General features: G+C 39.4%; 1 protein-coding gene across 3 annotated transcripts in view; it reads right to left on the bottom strand.

Moving 5' to 3' along the window:
* Positions 1 to 19,014, bottom strand: part of LOC124170217 (armadillo segment polarity protein) — a 99,077-nt gene that overhangs the window by 18,744 nt on the left and 61,319 nt on the right. For all 3 annotated transcript variants that reach the window (XM_046548916.1, XM_046548915.1, XM_046548917.1), the window contains 4 exons: positions 17,067 to 17,321; positions 14,726 to 14,917; positions 10,790 to 10,940; positions 679 to 830 (listed from right to left, as the gene is read on the bottom strand). In XM_046548916.1, the coding sequence (XP_046404872.1) occupies positions 679 to 830; positions 10,790 to 10,940; positions 14,726 to 14,917; positions 17,067 to 17,321 (750 nt within the window). The remainder of the gene's footprint in view (positions 1 to 678; positions 831 to 10,789; positions 10,941 to 14,725; positions 14,918 to 17,066; positions 17,322 to 19,014) is intronic.

Below are 19,014 nucleotides of genomic sequence, written 5' to 3'. Positions count from 1 at the left end.
CGGATGATTTTTTCTCTGTGGATCTTTTGCACGATTGTGCATTGCGGGTGACTCCTGTGAAAGATATCACCGTGGCTAGTCCCGGTATACTTTAAACTAAAATAAGTTCATTTTTGTGTCTGTATAACGTGGTTGCAGGGCCTGGGTGGAGTTCAGAAAGGCATTGCCAAGGTTGCGTTTATGTTTGATGAAACTGTTTTTTTGTTCTTGGTGTAAGCGTACCTCTTGTGAATAAAAGGTTTTTTCCTGAGTGTGCTAACATTTTTGAAATTTTTTGTGTCATTTTCCTCGTCCTTGTAAAAGCAATAATAACTATTTTGTAGTTTTAGTAGTAATAATTTTGGGTGTTTTAAAACTCTTATATAATGCAGTAATCACCTAAGTTTTATGTTGACTTTTGTTAAATTTCCCTCAAAAAACCTGGAATTGTGCACGAATTTTCTGCTTTTACTGGCTTGAAACCCTGCCCTGTCCTCTGTGGCATTTGACCGCCTAATGATATCGGGAGGTCAACAGTGTAACAATATGGATGGAAATAGAGGGATCCGGGTTCGAATCCCGGTCAAGGCGAATGATTTTTTCCTCTGCGGATTTTTCGTACAATAAGTGCACAGTGCGTTTTAGCGTGCCCAGTGAGCAAATGACAACAACGACGCCGCATCGCGACGACGCACTCACCTGAAGGTCTGGACCCATGCCCAGCTCCCCTCCGTTCCATATGTTCTGCTCTTCTCGGAACAGCGAGTTGGTCAGCTCCATCGAGAGCCTCTTCTTGTAGTCGTGCGGCTTGTCTTCAGACATGCGGAACAGCACCGCAGCGGCATACGTGGCTGAGGAAGGAAGGAGAAAAAAACACCAATGCGTCAACCGCCGTAGCCACACAGACTTCCAACCAGAAATTTTCAAGACTTTTAAAGAAAATTTTTAAAAATTTTCACAGTTGTTCACCAATTCATGGGGAAATATCCATCTAGACAGGAGAGAAAGATGTGATGCGTAGAAAAATTAGGGTAAATAAAAAACCTTTAAATAAAGCGATTGCAGTGGCCAATACTTTGTGGAACTCCCTTAGCACAGAAACACAATAGGGTGGTTTCCTATTATTTTTTTATTGCCTAAATCGAAAGGTTATTACTCCTGGAGTTCATATTTCACGCTTAGGGATTTTTTAATTATGATATCTATTTTTTGCGATTAAATGAAAAGTGAAAATTTTCAAGCGCACGAAAACGCGACCGCTAAGCATGAATGCTGGGAAAAGCCCGTGTGACGTCTGACTGCTGCTGTGTGAGGCCACCTGGGTACAAGGCTATGAATGCTACTACGATGAAGGGTGCTTGCTGCCGAGCATGGCAGTAGCGTAGAGTACCCTGCTAGCAGGCAGCGCTTGGCTTAAATAAGGATTAATAAGAAATCTCTCCCTGAGCTCTGTGACTCATGCATGCATTGGTAATCTCAGGCCATGTAAAACTCCTATCTACTCATATAGAAACTGTCCTTGTGACGTCACATTGAGTGGTATCGCATGGGTGCCAATCTGGCCTTTTTCAAATGAGGTTAAAATTGACCATTGCCATTCGTCTAAACTGGGATTTCTAAAACCAAATGATTTGTATATTATGAATACACTAATGGTGGGTAACCAATCGCAATCAATGCCTTTTGTTTTCTTTGATGAAGGTAACTACCCTATTCCCTGGCAAATATCTTCATTTACTTCTTCCGATATGTTGAACGTTGAATGCATTGAGGATTCTTCTGACCACTGCCAAAACTTTCTCGGCAGAGTTTTCCCTTCATCTGCCCTGCGTTCACCACTTACCACTCCAGTTTTATGCTCAGACACTGTTTTCCACACATTGTATTAAGAACAACAGCCAAGTGAAAACATCATTGCATGCATACAGGGAGCAGTATTTATAAACACAAGGGCAAATGGAAGGAGAGTATTTCCTCTCAACCCTTTCGCACCGGACATCGAGTGGAGCTGACGGGCATTTTCAAACGCAGAAGACCTGACGTCGGACATAGCTTTTGCGGATTTTTCAAAGCAAACTGCAGGACACCGCTCTGGCTGACCGCTGAGGGAAGCAATAGGGTAGTTTCCTTCATCAAAGAAAACGAAAGATATTGATTGCGATTCGTTACCCACCATTAGTGCATTCACAATATACAAATTATTTGTTTTTAAAAATCCCAGTTTAGACGAATGGCAATGGTCAATTTTATCCTCATTGGAAAAAGGCCAGACTGGCTCCCATGCGATGCCACTCCACGTGACGTCACGGGGACCTAGTTTCTATATACGAGTAGATAGGAGTTTTACATCGTCTGAGATTACCAATGCATGCATGAGGCACAGAGCTCAGGGAAACAACTCTTCATAATCACCCATTAAAATTACCTTAGTTCGGAAAGTTTCCTTCGTTTGATAGGGCATTAATAATCCTTATTTAAGCCAAGCACTATCCGCTATCAGGGTACTCCGCTACCTGCTAGCAGCCTGCATCTCAGCGGCGCACACATCCTCGCCCCAAGGTCACCTCACTTTGCGACAGCGGAACCAGAATGACGTCTCCCGATATGTGATGGTGCTCCCCTACATTGCATGGGCACTGGGGAGTGGTTCGATAATAAAACTCCCCTAATGTAATGAAGGTAGAACTAATACCTATTAATTTCTATGCACTTATGATTTTCTCCAAGCTGAATTTTCAGTGCAGGCATTGTCTCCATTGAATAATACGTTTGTTAGAAGAATTCCTTTCATGAAATAACATTTATTCACGTCTCATAGGAGGTAAAAACTGAGCATTAACTTTAGTTCACCACCAACAAATGATATCTTTACAATTTAAAATCATACTTCACAGGTTCGTAAGAAGGCATTGAATGTTAATGAATTTGGTCGCACATACAGGAACTTACACTACAAGCTACTAAATCATGGAAAATTCAATGAAAATAATAAAATTAAATGTCACAACAAAAATTGGGCTACTTTTTGGGGCCCCTGAATTTTGGTATTATGAGATTCTACTGTAAATGAAATGCAAATGGAAGTGGTGTCAACACTTTAATCCGGCCATAACCGTTTCAAAACCCACTAAGATTCCTTAACTTTCGCCACAGCTGAAGCAAAATTCAAACGCGTTCAATAAAATGTATTTAGCGGCCACTAAATAGGGTAGTTTCCTTCATTAAAGAAAACGAAAGCCATTGATTGCGATTCCTTAACCACCATTAAAGTATTCATAATATACAAATTATTTGGTTTTAGAAATCCCAGTTTAGATGAATGTCAACATTCAATTTTAACCTCATTTGAAAAAGGCCAGAGCGCATAAGGAAGGCAATCATGCTGATTAATGTCCCCCCTGGGCTAATGAACTTTTGCTTGACACATTTTTGAATTCGCATCCGGACAAAAAGTTATTTCGGGTGGTCAAGACAAATGGGACACCCTGTATACTATGTGAGCTTCACAAAATTGTGATAAAAACCCATTAATATACAAAGGCAGAATTAAGATTCATTCTTGGCACTGTATAAAAATAATTACGAACCCTTACGCTTTGCAATATAATTACCACTCCAGTTCCATGCTCAGACACTCTTCTCCACACATTGTATTCAGAACAACAGCCAAGTGAAAACATCATTGCATGCGAACAGAGAGCAGTGTTTATAACCACAATAGCAAATGGAAAGAGAATTTAAGTCCACCACTACTACAGAAGACTCTACCTATTACTACCTTCACGGGACCAAAAATTTGAAGGTTTGCATTGGAAAACTTTGAAAGAAGATTTCCAAATTTCTGAGAAAGATCCCTTCTTTTTGAGAAATAATGACAAATACTTTACGGTTTTGTAAGATTTTGAATGTTACAATGCTATTGACCTTTTCCCTGCTGAAGACGTAAATGTACGTGTGGACATTTCTTGACCTGGGAGACGAAAGCTGTATATTTTCGTCGGAGATTTTCTTACACTAGTAAACGAATACTGAATATTTAAGTTTCCTAGCTCTCCCCCTTTTATGATGGTCGCGGGTGTACGACGTCTTCATTTCGGGACCCAACACTGCGGGGCTTAGGCTTTACCCTCGGAATCCGGGAGCAGGTACCCTGACCCCTCGTCTTATGTTACTCCTCTTAGCAGTAAGTGACCGCGGTCATACAATTGTTTATCCAGTCAGGTTTCGAAGTAAATATATCTTCTTTTCTCAAAAAATATAAACTAAGAATTGAATTCTTTGTCTTTTGAGCAGCGTTTACAATTTTTAAACAAAATTCAATGATAAATATTAACTTATATCACGAGTTCAGTATGAACATCAACATGGAAATTGTTGCTGCATTAAATGCATTAATATTGACTTTCGAACTTAAATACTGACTGTAAAACGGCCTTGATGCAAATTTATACTCAATAATTGCACCATATTTGCTTCTACACAGACTACCACTATGCTACCAATTCAGCCAGTTACTTCGTCTTCACCACTTATAGACTCACTTCTCCTCGTACGTGTCAAAATTCAAAACTAGATACTTTTTGGGCTTTCATTCATCTGACAAACCTCATTCATTCAAATGTGAGCACATAAAGATGAATTTTCCTTTTACAACCTTGTGTTTTGGCCTTATTGATCACATAACATCCGACAATATCTTTTGAGGGCAGTGACTCATAGTGCTCTCAAACGTTGAATGCATTGAGGATTCTTCTGACCACTGCCAAAACTTTCTCGGCAGAGTTTTCCCTTCGTCTGCCCTGCGTTCACCACTTACCACTCCAGTTTTATGCTCAGACACTGTTCTCCACACATGGTATTAAGAACAACAGCCAAGTGAAAACATCATTGCATGCATACAGGGAGCAGCATCAATTGCCACAGTAGCAGACGGAAAGAGAGTATTTCCTCTCAACCCTTTCGCACCAGACAGTGGAGCCAAAAGTGGAGCTGACGGGCATTTTCAAACGCAGAAGACCTGACGTCGGACATAGCTTTTGCGGATTTTTCAAAGCAAACTGCAGTACACCGCTCTGGCTGACCGCTGAGGGAAGCAATAGGGTAGTCTCCTTCATCAAAGAAAATGAAAGATATTGATTGCGATTCGTTACCCACAATTAGTGTATTCATAATATACAAAATATTTGGTTTTAGAAATACCGGTTTAGACGAATGGCAATGGTCAATTTTGTCCTCATTTGAAAAAGGCCAGAATAGCACCCATGCGATGCCACTCCACGTGACGTCACAGGGACCTAGTTTCTATATGAGTAGATAGGAGTTTTACATCGTATGAGATTACCAATGCATGCATGAGGCACAGTGCTCAGGTAAATATGTCTTAATAATCACTTATTGAAACTGCCTAAGGTCGGAAGGTTTCCTGCATTTGATAGGGGAATAATAATCCTTATTTAAGCCAAGCGCTACGTGCTAGCATCCTGCTTCGTATCAGCGCTCAAAGCCTCGCCCCAAGGTCACCTCACTTGCAGCAGCGGGAACCAGAACGACGTCACACGGAGTTTTCCCAGCATTCATACTTAGCCGTCGCGTTTTCGCCCGCTTGAAAATTTTCACCTTTCATTTAATCCCAAAAAATAGATAGCGTCATGTAGAAATCTAAAAGTGTGAAATTCGTACTCCAGGAGCAATCATTTTTCGATTTAGGCAATAAAAAAATTATAGGAAACCACCCTATTGTCTGTCGCCTTGTTGCAATGATAAATAAATGTCTATGGCCCCCAAGGACAGTAACCTAACAGCATTAAACACGTTGAGTACCAAGCGGTTTAATAGCGACTTCCTCGTAAGGCTATGTGCGAAAATAAAAACTAACCTCATTGGTAATTTTAATTTTGTGCGGGAACAATACTAAAAATAGGCCTCGTATTCTCGTTTCCCTCCGGGTAGAAATGAAATATTTATGTTTCGTTTCACTTGCCATCCCTAAAGAAAACAGCAGGGTAAGTCCACGCCAAAAAAGATCTCCATAAAAAGAGACTTAAAATATTCTTATGCTACTCGTAGCACGGAAAACGTTTTCCAATTGTAGACACCGGCAGGGAAGGGTTTATGTAAATTTACATGCTCTTAAAACAGATTCCTCAGCTAGAAATACATTACACTCCCGATTACTTGGGCTAATGATGGGGAGAGACGGATATAATAATTGGAAAACACGGATAAGCTAAACTTTTACTTATATATCTTGCAATGTTCTTAATTTACCTAAAACAAACAATATAATATTATTTATGCAGGTATTCTGTTATTTTAGAGTGCTTCCCGGACTCAATGAGAGCTTTCTTCGCCAGTTAGCGATCTATTTAGCAGTGATAACGTGGTTGTACTCGCATCATTAATGCTCCATGTAAGGCCTGGTTTCGAAAACCACACATCCGTGACTGTATGATCACGGATACAGTAAAGTAGTTTGCACGAATGCTTCAAAACCACCGCTCGATATCGGAAACTACACTGTCAAGTACCATACCACGTAGTTGCATCTCGCACAAGTTGCCCAGGTTGCAACGGCAGTGCGACGTGTATCCGTGATCAAGGACCGCGGTCGTGCACTGCGAGGCTTGGAAAGCAGGAACACGATGCTCCTGTTAATGCAGCTAGCGCACGATCGCTTCCGTTTTACAAAACGGATTCTAACGGAAATAATAAGCACGGTGTATCCTAGCATTAATGCAGTAATTCCGATGATTTTGCATCCGATTTTATTTTTCTGTAAAGATCGCAGAAAAAATTGAGCGAGAGTATAATTCATACTTGGATAATCCGCAACCCGGATAAACCGCAGCCGCATAATCAGGGTTCTGCTGTAATCTCGATTCAACACAAAATAGACTTCTCTTTACAATCATATCCCCTGTATTAGATTAATAACATAAAGCAAGAATATACTGAACTCACTACGCATCAGTGGGAATGTATCTTACTGTTTCTTGGAACCTTATAACGTATCTACATAATTACTACTCCAGTTTGATGCTCAGATACTGTTCTCCACATATTTTAATTTGTATTAAGAACAACAGCCAAGTGAAAACATCATTGCATGCAAACAGGGAGCGGTATTTATAACCACAAGTGCAAATGGAAAGAGAATTTAAGTCCACCACTACCAAAGTAGACTCTCGCAATTAATAGGGTAGTTTCCTTCATCAATGAAAACGAAAGGCATTGATTGCTATTCATTACACACAATTAGTACATTCATGAAATGCAATTTATTTGGTTTTAAAGATACCGGTTTAGACGAATGGTAATGGTTAATTTTATCCTAATTTGAAAAAGGCCATATTGGCGCCCCTGCGATTCCTCTCCACGTGACGTCACAGGGACCTAGCTTCTATAAGAATAGATAGGAGTTATACATCGTCTGAGATTACCAATGCATGCATGAGGCACAGAGCTCAGGTAAATATGTCTTAATAATCACCTTATTAAAACTGGCTAAGGTCGGAAAGTTTCCTTCGATTGATAGGGAATTAATAATCCATCGACCTCTTTTTCCATCGAGCAGTTGATTTTTGAAATAACAGAACCACTAAGCAGTAAACTGGAAAAGTACCATGGGCGAAATATAACGGCTTCACGCATACAAAGCCAATTAAATGGAAAGACGTAATATTACGTCCATGGCAATCTTCAGAAAGATTAACAATATCAACCATAATATTACGTCCATAGCATGTGTGTTAAACCTGCAAAATTAAGAGCAGTTCTAATACAACAGTGTGTGTGGCTGTAAAAGATGTGCGTACTAAATTGCTCCTGCCAGCTTAAGCCAAACGCATTGCCTCCAAATCTCTAGCAGCTCCCAGCTTAATTTGACTAAAAGGTGAGTAACACAAAAACTGCTCACTTAAAGCTGTTTTGGAAGAATTACACAGCTTTCCCTTATATTTTAATTTAGTTCGTGGACAAAAATCTGTCTCAATCAAATCCCATACTCCTGCCACTTGTGCTCCATCATTGTTATTTGTAATATTATAATTTATTTAATATATTTGCTGAATAAGAATTACTTTTATCAATTTTACTAACCCATAGAGAGCTGAAAAACAGAGATGAAAGATTATGAAGTACTTATCACTCCCATCATTATGTTTCTGTAGTACAGGCATCCCCCGAGTTACGTATGTCTCGACTTACGTAAATCCGTACTTACATAAGCGATAACCGTATTTCAAATGATTACGTTAATTTTCGAATGCGAGCGCGAAGAAGTAGATATTCGCTCGTACAACCTATGGTAGAAAAAATATCGAATAGTTATAGAGTTTTTTACGTGCTAAAAATAACAAAGTGACCCATTTTTGTCATTCCACGAAGGAAATTTCATTAATTTCTGTAGAAAAATCGCTTATAAATCCCAAGTCAGCAATCAACGTGAAAATTTGCAGTTCTAGCGATGGATGTGGTGGCGTATGTGGTTGCACTCATTCCTGTACGATACAACTTGTTATACAGCAATATCTGAAGCGCCAACGCAAAGGTTCGACTTACGTAAATTTCGACTTACGCATAGTCTGCCGGAACGCATCTCTTACGTAACTCGGGGGATGCCTGTACTGTGCAGGTCATTTTTGCATCAATGATTTTCACAGGAAATATTATTGTATACATCTGAAATGGCATTTTAAGTAGTTCAAATAGGTATTACTTTCACTCTTTTCCCAAATGGGAACATTGTGTGTTCCAGTATTTAGCTTTCATGACTTGTTAAGCCAAGCATGGCATCACAATAGGTTAGTTTCCTCCATCAAAGAAAATCATCAATTGCGATTTATTACCCACCATTAGTGTATTCATAATATTAAAATTATTTGGTTTTAGAAATCCCAGCTTAGATGAATTTTAATGGTCATTTTTAACCTCATTTGAAAAAGACAGGATTGGCACCCATGCGATGCTACTCCAAGTGACGTCACAGGGACTTAGTTTCTATACGAGTAGATAGGAGTTTTACATCGTCTGAGATTACCAATGCATGCATGAGGCACAGAGCTCAGGGAAACATACCTTAATAATCACACATTAAAAATACATAAGTTCGGAACGTTTCCTTCGTTTGATAGGGCAATAATAATCTTTAATAAGCCAAGCGCTACCTGCTAGCAGGGTACTCTATGCTACCTGATAGCAGCCTGCATCATACCAGTGCTCAAAACCTCGCCCCAAGATCACCTCACCCTGCGACAGTGGGAACCAGAATGATGCCATATGGGGTTTTCTCAGCATTCACACTTAGCCATCACGTTTTCCCGTGCTTGAAAATTTTCACTTTTCATTTAATTGCAATAAATAGATATACTCATTTAAAAATCTAAAACTGTGACATACGTACTCCTGCAGTAATAAATCTTCCAATTTAGGCAAAAAATAATAGGAAACTACCCTATAACATTTAGGTGTTCTGATAAGATGGTGAAATAACTGGATATTAGAAATACAATCTTCAGCTTAAATCCCACTGATATACATCTTGCACTGTCTCATAAAAATTTGAATACATTAAAAAAATCTTAATAATTCATGGATCATGAATTCATCCACGATTGACTTTTTCACGAACATGTTATTGTGTACGTGCCAAAATCTGGATCTCATTCAAATAACGACATGGAAACTTAAATTAGGACAATTCAAGGGAACGAAAATGATTCTTTGGTCTCAGTTGCATGCTCAGATTCTGGGCTCGACACAGTGTGTTTCAGAGGGCCCCGTATATTTCATCATTGCACACGACCAAACTGCACAGTTATGTATTCACCAAAAGAAGGATGATGCATCACTAGATCCCATTAGATTTGTCGCATTTTGTAACACTCCCATGTTATATAAAACCAATGGTTTTAAATTATTTACGCTGTGTCATTCACACAGACCCAAAATGGCAATTCATTACATAGGGTGTCCATTTAACCCTTTGCGGTCCAACGTCGAGGCTGGCTCGACAAGTCTAGTGCTGCGAGCACTAGTCTTGTCGTAGCATCAGGTCTAACTTCAAGTTAACGGCAAATCAGGTAATCTCTTGAAACATTGCCCTTGTATAAATCGCTTCGCCTTGCGATGTCGAGCTGAACTCGAAGTAAGACCTGATGCTATGACAAGCCAAGTGCTTGTAGCACTAAACTTGTCGAGCCAGCCTCGACGTTGGACCACTAAGGGTTAATCAAAGCAGAAAAATTCATGCATAATTCCTGGTTTTCTAAAGAAATTTTACAAAATTCCTGGTTAATCTCACGTGATCACTGAGATGGATAAGAATTTTTAAAATGCCCAAAATTTCTTCAATACTTTTAAATAATATTTTAAGAGTTTAGGCTGTCAATTTATAGTCTTTCACACATTCAATTCGAGCCTGATTTTCATTTAAGTCGTCAAAATGGGCCATTATAATAAGAAAGAGAAATAGGGAGTGGTTTTCGCACCATAACTTGCGTTCAAATGCTGCTATTTACAAACCGCACCCACGATTTGAAAGAGGGAAGCTTGCTGAAGACCATCCACATGATTGGGAGAGTCTGAAGTGGATATTGGTCACGTACGGGGGCAGAGAAAGGGCTCCTCACCCAACCAGCAGAGCACATTAATTGACATACTCAGCAAGGAATGTGTTAATAGCTTGGGGAGTGGGCAAAGGATTAAAGAAAAACAGAAAAAACACGGGTCTCTCAATATTTTTAACTCTATCACATTAGAAAATGATAAAGAATTAGTAAGCGAGCTCATTGCAGCACTGATGAACACTCACCGACGCCTTCGTTGCGGGAATGCAGAAGCTCTGTCAGTGGGGCCGTGGCACCCTCTTGCTCAATCATCTCTGCTCCCTCCTTGTCGGCAGCCAGCTCACAGAGAACGCCCGCTGCCACACGCTGAATGTTCTCTATCTCGTTGAACAGCAACTGAGGAGAGTGAAATGCAAACAGATTTATAAGATATGACAGAGACAAGCCAATAAACGCTTGAATTCTTCCAGCAGGTAGTAAGAAGTAGAGAGACATGACCACGTCATGTGATTTGGTCTAAATCACATGCACGCGAATCCACAAATTTAAAAAAATCCTATAATCAAAGCGTATTTTGGAAAGGAACTTGGTTTTAAAAAAATCACTTTTTAAGTGAGTACCTTGTGGAATGGGAAGCAAGAGAAATGAAATGAATGATAAAATAAGAAATTTTAACCCATTTTAAGTCAGTAAACACTTTCATTCTTCCAGCAGGTAGTAAAAAGTGAAGAGACATGATCACGTCATGTGACTTGGTCTAAACCTCATGCACGCGAATCTACCAATTAAAAAATCCTACAATCAAAGAATATTTTGGGAAGGAATTTGTTTATAATGTATTTTGAGTGCACTTATCTGATGCTAACGATTCCAAAGGTTGAATCCCCATAAATTTCATCATGAGCTTAATACGCTTTATGCTTATAAAACCAGGGGAACTTAGAAATGAAGAAGCAAACTAAGACATCACACATCCCTCAATTATAATTTTTTCGGATTTGAATTATGAAAATGGCAGATATTTGGTCCCACAAACCTTTTTCTATATTATAGGGATTCAGGGTTTAGAAGGCTCAATTACCACATCAACACTCAATGCCATTATGAAGTTTGACAATTTAGCAAAAATTGCACCCCTGGGTCTGCCATAAGCACAATAAATTAAGGGTGCATCCATTAATTACGTGAGGCATTTAGAGGGGGAGGGGTTCAAGCCTATTCACACCAAATCGCAAGCTGGGGAGAGGTGGGATCATGGCAAGTACAACTTAATTATATTTCGGCAAGAAACTGTGTAAAGAGTGATTCTAAACTGAGATCTTAGTAACTCTAACCCTTTCGAGACGGCGGAGTTTTCGTCTTAGCACGACTGCTGTACTGAGCCCTAAGAGACTCTTCTTTCCCCTGGTGCGGTGCATTTTTGCGAGACACTAATTAAGATGGGTCTCACGGATAATCATATGCCCAGAGCTCTAACCTTTTTCGACCCCTACCCGCTGGGACTCTGCATTATCTCGGACTCCGAGAGTAGTTGTGCTCCCTCCTTTCCGGGTTTACGACCCGTCCTGCGGCATTGGTTCGCGGTCAACTTATGGATTGCTTATATGTATTTGGCACATGGATAATTGTTGCTTGCACATAAATTGCAGACTTTGAATTGAATTCCTCATTTTTTTCTGAGAACTGTTAATAAAAGATACAGTATCTGGCGTGATGAGGTGGAAATCTTTGATATTCAGCTTATTAAAACAACTAGTCTGTTTCCACACTATTTTATTTTCACCGACCATGGTTTCGGCAACTTGTGCTATTGTCAAGGTACTTAGCCTTGGGTGACAGCCTTTTTATAGGTCTTTCAGGAGGGGGGAGGGAGAGAGGGGAGGGGTTATTAAAGTGTATTCATTCCGAGATTACTGATGACGTCAATGGGCGATGGGTTGGAGGTAGGGTAATGTTCTGCAGGGGTGAGTGGAATGGGAACGTATGGTCGTTACATAATTTAAAATCAGCGGGGCAATTCACCACTTCAAACAGTTTTAAGAAATCCAGTTTCCGCCCCTTGTCATGTGCATGTAAAATTTTTGCATCAAAATTGCACCAGTGGTGTTCGTCATTTAAATGTCTTGCAATTCCTGATGAGTCGTCATTATTTACGAAACATTGTCCATGTTCTCTCATTCTCGTTTTAAAACTCCTCCCAGTCTAGCCAATATATTTGGTTTCACAACTGTCACAAGTCGTTACCACCTGACTAATTCCAACACAAGGTTTCTATACTCCCTCTCTTACCTCATGGTGCAAATGACCCCAGCTGTCAGTTTTCTCCCTCTAAATACCACGTCATAGATAATATGGAGCACCTGGCAGTGGCGTAATTATGGCTGGGGGATGAGGGGATAGATCCTCTCCAAAGCCTCAGAGAAATTTAAAAAAATTTAAAACACAAGTCTAGCTTTGATAAACACCACCTGCATCCACTTAAAGTTAAATTTTACGTGTCAAAATGATGCAGAACATATTTACAGGCATGCCATTTTTTAAATTTTTACGGGAATCCCCGTTGCCTTGGGAGGGGGGGGGGAGGGAGAGGTGGGAAGGTCAAACTATATTTCATTTAAACCCACAGATACAAGTTGGGTCAGTTTTGATCTGCGCGCCGCGTAAGGAACTTTCCCCCGGCTCAATTCGTCCCGCGGATGAGGGATTAGCCATGTTTGTTTGAACGCACAAATACTATGGTTTAAAAGACAGCAGTGCCTTTCACTTCCCGAAGGATATAAAAAAATGGTGCATATCACTAAAACCTTTCTATAGTGAACCTCCAAACATCAAATTGCCAAAATTTTGGTTCCCACGATTACGAAGTATAGAGGTATTACTGTAATGTGTAAATCTAGCGGGAAATTGTTTAGTTCAGAAAAAGTTCAACTACCATGACATAAAAAAGAGAAAAAATTCTATTGATGGCCTTCCATTCGTAGCTCAGTCCCATGTCGTCCACATAGACAATTCGGATGACGAAAAATAGAAGCATCATTGCATACAAAGGAAGGCACACCAAACGAACAAGGAACCTTCATTAAGAGCTCCTCATCAATTGCATTTATACTTCGCAGTTGCCTTTTTCTCAATGGAAAAATGAACCATTTGACACCTTATATCATGGCCTTGGAGCAACGTTATCGTAAGTAGAAAATTAATGATAAGCAACCTGCAAAAGGAATTCTAACCCGTGAGGAATGTTGGTGCAGTTATGTTGATTACAACAATATCTAGCTAAAACACAAATATTCACACAACGCCCATCGGGACTACACTTCAAGCAGGTTCGTGCAACCCAGTAATAACCTTCTGTCGGTCGCAATGAATCTGACAGGTAGAGCTCGAGTGTTTTTTCATTCCTCCTTGCCACTAGACAGTATAGCCATCGACGCTGTTTGTTTTGACACACTATTGCAACCTTTCCACTTTTATATCAACAGATGAGTGGTGGATTATTTTGCACAATCAAGCAAATTAACATCACAATAAAGCAGAATAACAGCACAATTAAGCAAAATAATAGGAAAAATGACTTGGCAAAATAAAGAACACTGATTTTAAAGAATTTACATACTAAAATACATTACATGATAGCAATACTTAATAGCCTAAAGAGCATGTTAAGTCGCACCTCCCTGGATCAGCCCAGGGCCCTATGACAGCGTGTTAAGGGGTCTATGCATAGCACGTAAGACATCATCGTAGTGTAAGACCACACTAATAATGATTCTTTAATCTTTTAAGTTGTACCACAGAGCCATGCTTGGAGGTTATTATGTTCTTACGCACATTGATAGCTAAGTTCTAACAACACGTATCTCAAAAATAGCAGCTTTTCAGGAGAGCAAAAAAACGATTTTTTTACTTGTACACTGAAATTAAAAACAAAAAGTTCATAAAACTGAAAAAGAAGCATTCATTTACAAACGAAGAGTTGTGTTTTGCTTGTATTTTATTTTTTTAATATGTTATTAACAATCTTTGTTTAAGATATGCCTCAAACAGGCCGAATTTAAGATACGTGTTGTTAGATCTTAGCCATCAATATTTGCCTCTTCGGCACATTGTGCCTGAAGTCAGCAATTGAAATATTCTGCCTGACGGAAGATCAATTGATCCTTACAGCATGCATCTCTTACCTGCACAAATATGGGAATGACCAGCTGCCCTCGGATGACCGCCCTGTTGTGAGACTCCCGCGCAAGAATGTGCAATGCTCCCACCGTGCCCTCCACTATTTCCTCCATGCGCACGCCATCCGTGTACGTGCCTCCGCCTCCTCCGCCTGCGTTGCCCGTGCCCCCGCCACCACTCGCCACCGACGTGCGTTGCTGAAAAACAAAACATTTATCACCATTATCATCAGAGTAAGTACTCGACATATGAACAAGATGCATTCCGAAACCTTGTTTGTAAGTTGAATCTGTAAGAAACTTCACAACAGTTAAATTTATACTTTGTAGGTGTCAGTTCCTCTATGCCACAGCACTTTGCAACATGTAACCTCAAAGGCATGCTTAAATTTTTAGAATGCTCATTTCCCTTATGGAACGTAACCCCTAATTAGTATGGAAGTCAATGGTTCGACTTTCGTACAAGTTTTCAGGAAAGCATTGTGTGCGAAAGTCGGGGACCGCCTGTACATGTATGTGTAATGAATTAATCATGCTTGAATCCATGAGAATCCTACAGTCAACCTACTGCATTTAAAATATTATGACGGATAGCAATTCAGTGATTATTTCATTTCATTTTAAAGGCATCTCTAATAAATTGCTTTCAGATTTTAAAACCTCTTCGATTTGTCTGAAAGTTAAGCTATAGAAAATTAATAGTCCACGATAAATTAATTGTGAAATGCAATTACTCTTAATGTAAATAACTATAAAACTAAGTGCAGATTATCAGAATCCCTCAGATTACAGACATTTTTAACTGCTCCATTGCGTGCAACTATTTTTCAAAAACTTTCTTTCTTATTAAAACATTTAATAACAAAGTGAAGAATTCATTTTAATTCCATCTAAAAAAATTCCCGTTCCTCAAGAATTTTCGTTTCACTGTTATAGTCAGATGAACACTTATAGAACTGATTACTCCGTGAAAAAGCTCTTATCACATTCTACGATATCAGTGTATATTTAGTTCCGTCACATTTAAATACATACCGCATATTCCTACGAGTCAAATTAATAGTAATTATGGTGAAGAATTCATTTTTATTGCCAACCTGTATGGCTTTTCGTCAGGATTAAATGATGATTCACCGCCTTTCATGGGTGGCATCAACGCAGTCAAGCAGAATTCAAATCATTCTCATTGAACAATTTGGATTTGGCAGATTTGAATCTTTCGCTGCTCATTTTGAACGATTTGGATTCGGTGGATTTTAATCTTCCATCAATCGTTCATCTTGAACGATTCGAGTGGAAAACGTACATTCAATTCATTCGGTTCATGCCCTTGAATCGTTCATTTTGAACGATTCATTCATGAACGACACAGCCCTGGTGTGGAGGCATGTCGACAGACGAAAGCAGTCAGACCCGATGGTCCGGCTGTTAGTCCTGTCAGACCACCAACCGCCCTAGCCCGATTTCTGTGGCATCGCAACGTCTGTACCGTTATCGCCTATTTTTTCTATCGATTTGAGGTTTCGTTTTGCCAAGTAACTCCATGAAACACTCTTTGTCCATCCTCAAATAATTTCGGAAATCATTTCCATCCAATTCTCGAAGCAAATTCATGTGGGTGAAACTTCAAGCAGCCACTTCTTAGCCCGTTTTTTTTAATTCATCAACGAGAACCTAATGGGTAATTCCACTGAAAATGGACGATTATGTGATAAAAAAAATAGGGTGAACCGGAGTTGGAACCCCTTATTCACCAATTGGCGCCGCTCGTTATGGTTACTGCATTTTTTACAACAAATCCCAGATTTATTATCGAAGTGACCCACTTGTAAAACGTTCGAGCATGATTTCGATGGAATCTGTGGATTATAAGAAGAATTTGGATGAATGTTTTTTGAAAGAGGTGAAATATTCTAACGGACATTTTGCATTGTTGCCTGTATACGGTCAAAAGTATGTGTTAGATTGTTGTATGAAAGAAGGTTTCATCGGAAGTCAAATTAATTGTTTTTTTTTCTGTAAAATTATAAATTTCTTATTAATTATTTATTTTATGGTACAAGTACAAATAAAATTATGAATTTTAATTGTATTTTTGCAGTAATTTTACATGTTTTTGAAAAAGTTTATTGTGCGCCGACCAGGGGTCCAACTACGGTCGTGCCAAAAAATATCCTTCATTATGAAAATTACAGTGAAAGCAATTCTTCTCTAACCAGTGCATTATTCCTAAAATTCCACTTTGCAAACTGTATAGTAATCTTGCCCTCCAAACGACCCTACTGCAATTGAAGGGCTATTGTTCAAGAAGGGTGATTGCACAACGCAAACACACAAGGCCACTTACCCTCTGCGTGTCCTGGAAAGCCCTGAGGAGGAGCCGCACAAGGTGATGGATGGCTCCGTGGTCACGCAGTGGAGCGTGGTTGGCCGGGCAGAGCGCAAGGTTGCGCACCAGGCCAATGACGGCCTTGACGAGAGGCCAGCGCGAGGGTGGGTGCAGCAGCTTCACGATGGCCTGCAGCCCGTAGTTGAGCCGCACAGCATTCTGGGCCATCTCACTCTCGACGTGTCGAGACGTCAGGTGACGGAGGGCACACACCTGTTGGTTAAAGAAGGATCAAAAATAAAGAGTGAACTCCCAATTATCCAGGCTCATAATGTAAGTATAATTAAGTTTTAAATAGGGAATTCTTAGGGAAATATTGAGCCTCATGTTACTTTGAATTCAAACATGATAATCCTGGTGTCTTTATATCCAATTTCATTTTTCATAAAGATCACGGAAAACAACTAAGGAAGGTAATACTCATGCATGGATACTCCGCAACACAGATAATCTGGGCAGGGATAATTGTCCAATAGCTGTAATTTCCAGTGCAACATCAATTTTACGTGCCTTGAAGTAACACAATATCTTGATTTCACGTAACGACACAAGGCCAGCCCAGAAGCACAGGGAATTGCGACAGTAAAACTAAGATTCCTAAAGTCTTCCCTTCTTTTTAAGCAGTTTCCTGAATCTGAGCCACGTAATCTCGGCCCCTAGGAACAAACTTATCTTGATTTGAGCCAGTTTCATTCCGGTTTTGCAGTGGGTAGCCTCAGCACAAAAGAGGAAACAATCTCAAATTAACCTAAACTTAATATTTTGTCACTTTCTCATAGAAATACACATACCTACAGCCATAAACTGCTTGAAACATGCAGAGATGCATGAACACAAGGCGGCAAAATAGCCTCTCCTCTAATGATGACATCTACGATTGAGAATAAGATGCATCTTGAAGACATGTAGTTTTGTGCCCATAGCAGAACTAAGTTCCATTCATGCCATTCTCTCGATGACTTTATATTTATTACAGCAGGTAATAAAAAGATTCACACTTATCAGCCTCTTACTCAAGTATTTCAAAAAGGCAATGTGATACCAAATCTCCTTATAATAATTAAAATGCAGCCAATATTTTCATGGTAGTGGGAACTACGGATCAGTTTGTGGCATGCTCAGACAAAGTTCTCCACACATGAAACTTCAGAGACGAAAAATATGGTCATCACTGCATGCCATAGATAGGAGATCAAACAGATCTTTAACCGAAACCAAGATTCATCAAATTCAATCAAGAATATTATTATTAAGTTGAGCACCCTGAATCTGGCACTGAATAAACTCTGGTGATGCAGGATTTGGGATTTTAGCAGATTTTGGGTGATGTGGAAGTAAGGAGTATAACTGGGAGGTCTGAAATGTTTGCTACAAGGAAATTCTATAAGTTACAATGATTCTGGATCAACAGCACATAATTTTAAGGAAAACACCTATGAAAGAGAGATGTTCTTCTACAGAAAAGAGAAATTATGTTAACATCAAATTTAGACTGAGATACCACAGCTAATTTCAATTGTTTTTAAATTAAACACACAAACACTTCCAAATTTGCACATAGATGATATAAATATTTGTTTAAAAAAAACATGAAAAACTATTTCGTAAAAAGATGCAATACTAACAGCTGCAACATGAGGATAAAAAAAAAGGATATACATAAATGCTAATACACCGAATTTCAAGCCAAAATTTTTTTTTTTTAAAACGGAGGCTGAGTGTTATTTTTAATATTAAGTAGCAAATTAACTACTACTTTTACAACTTAAAAACGTTGGGCCAATGACAGTTTTTGCACCCCCCCCATTCCCCATTGAGGACAATATATCAGCTAATCTAAAGCCTGAATCACGCAATCATTTTCTTTCGTCATGATGGGTTAAGTGATCGCTCTATAGTGATCATT

The sequence above is a fragment of the Ischnura elegans genome, chromosome 13 (genome assembly GCF_921293095.1).
Source record: "Ischnura elegans chromosome 13, ioIscEleg1.1, whole genome shotgun sequence".
In the NCBI taxonomy this organism is placed as follows: domain Eukaryota; kingdom Metazoa; phylum Arthropoda; class Insecta; order Odonata; family Coenagrionidae; genus Ischnura; species Ischnura elegans.
This window is presented reverse-complemented; position numbering and strand designations above follow the sequence as displayed.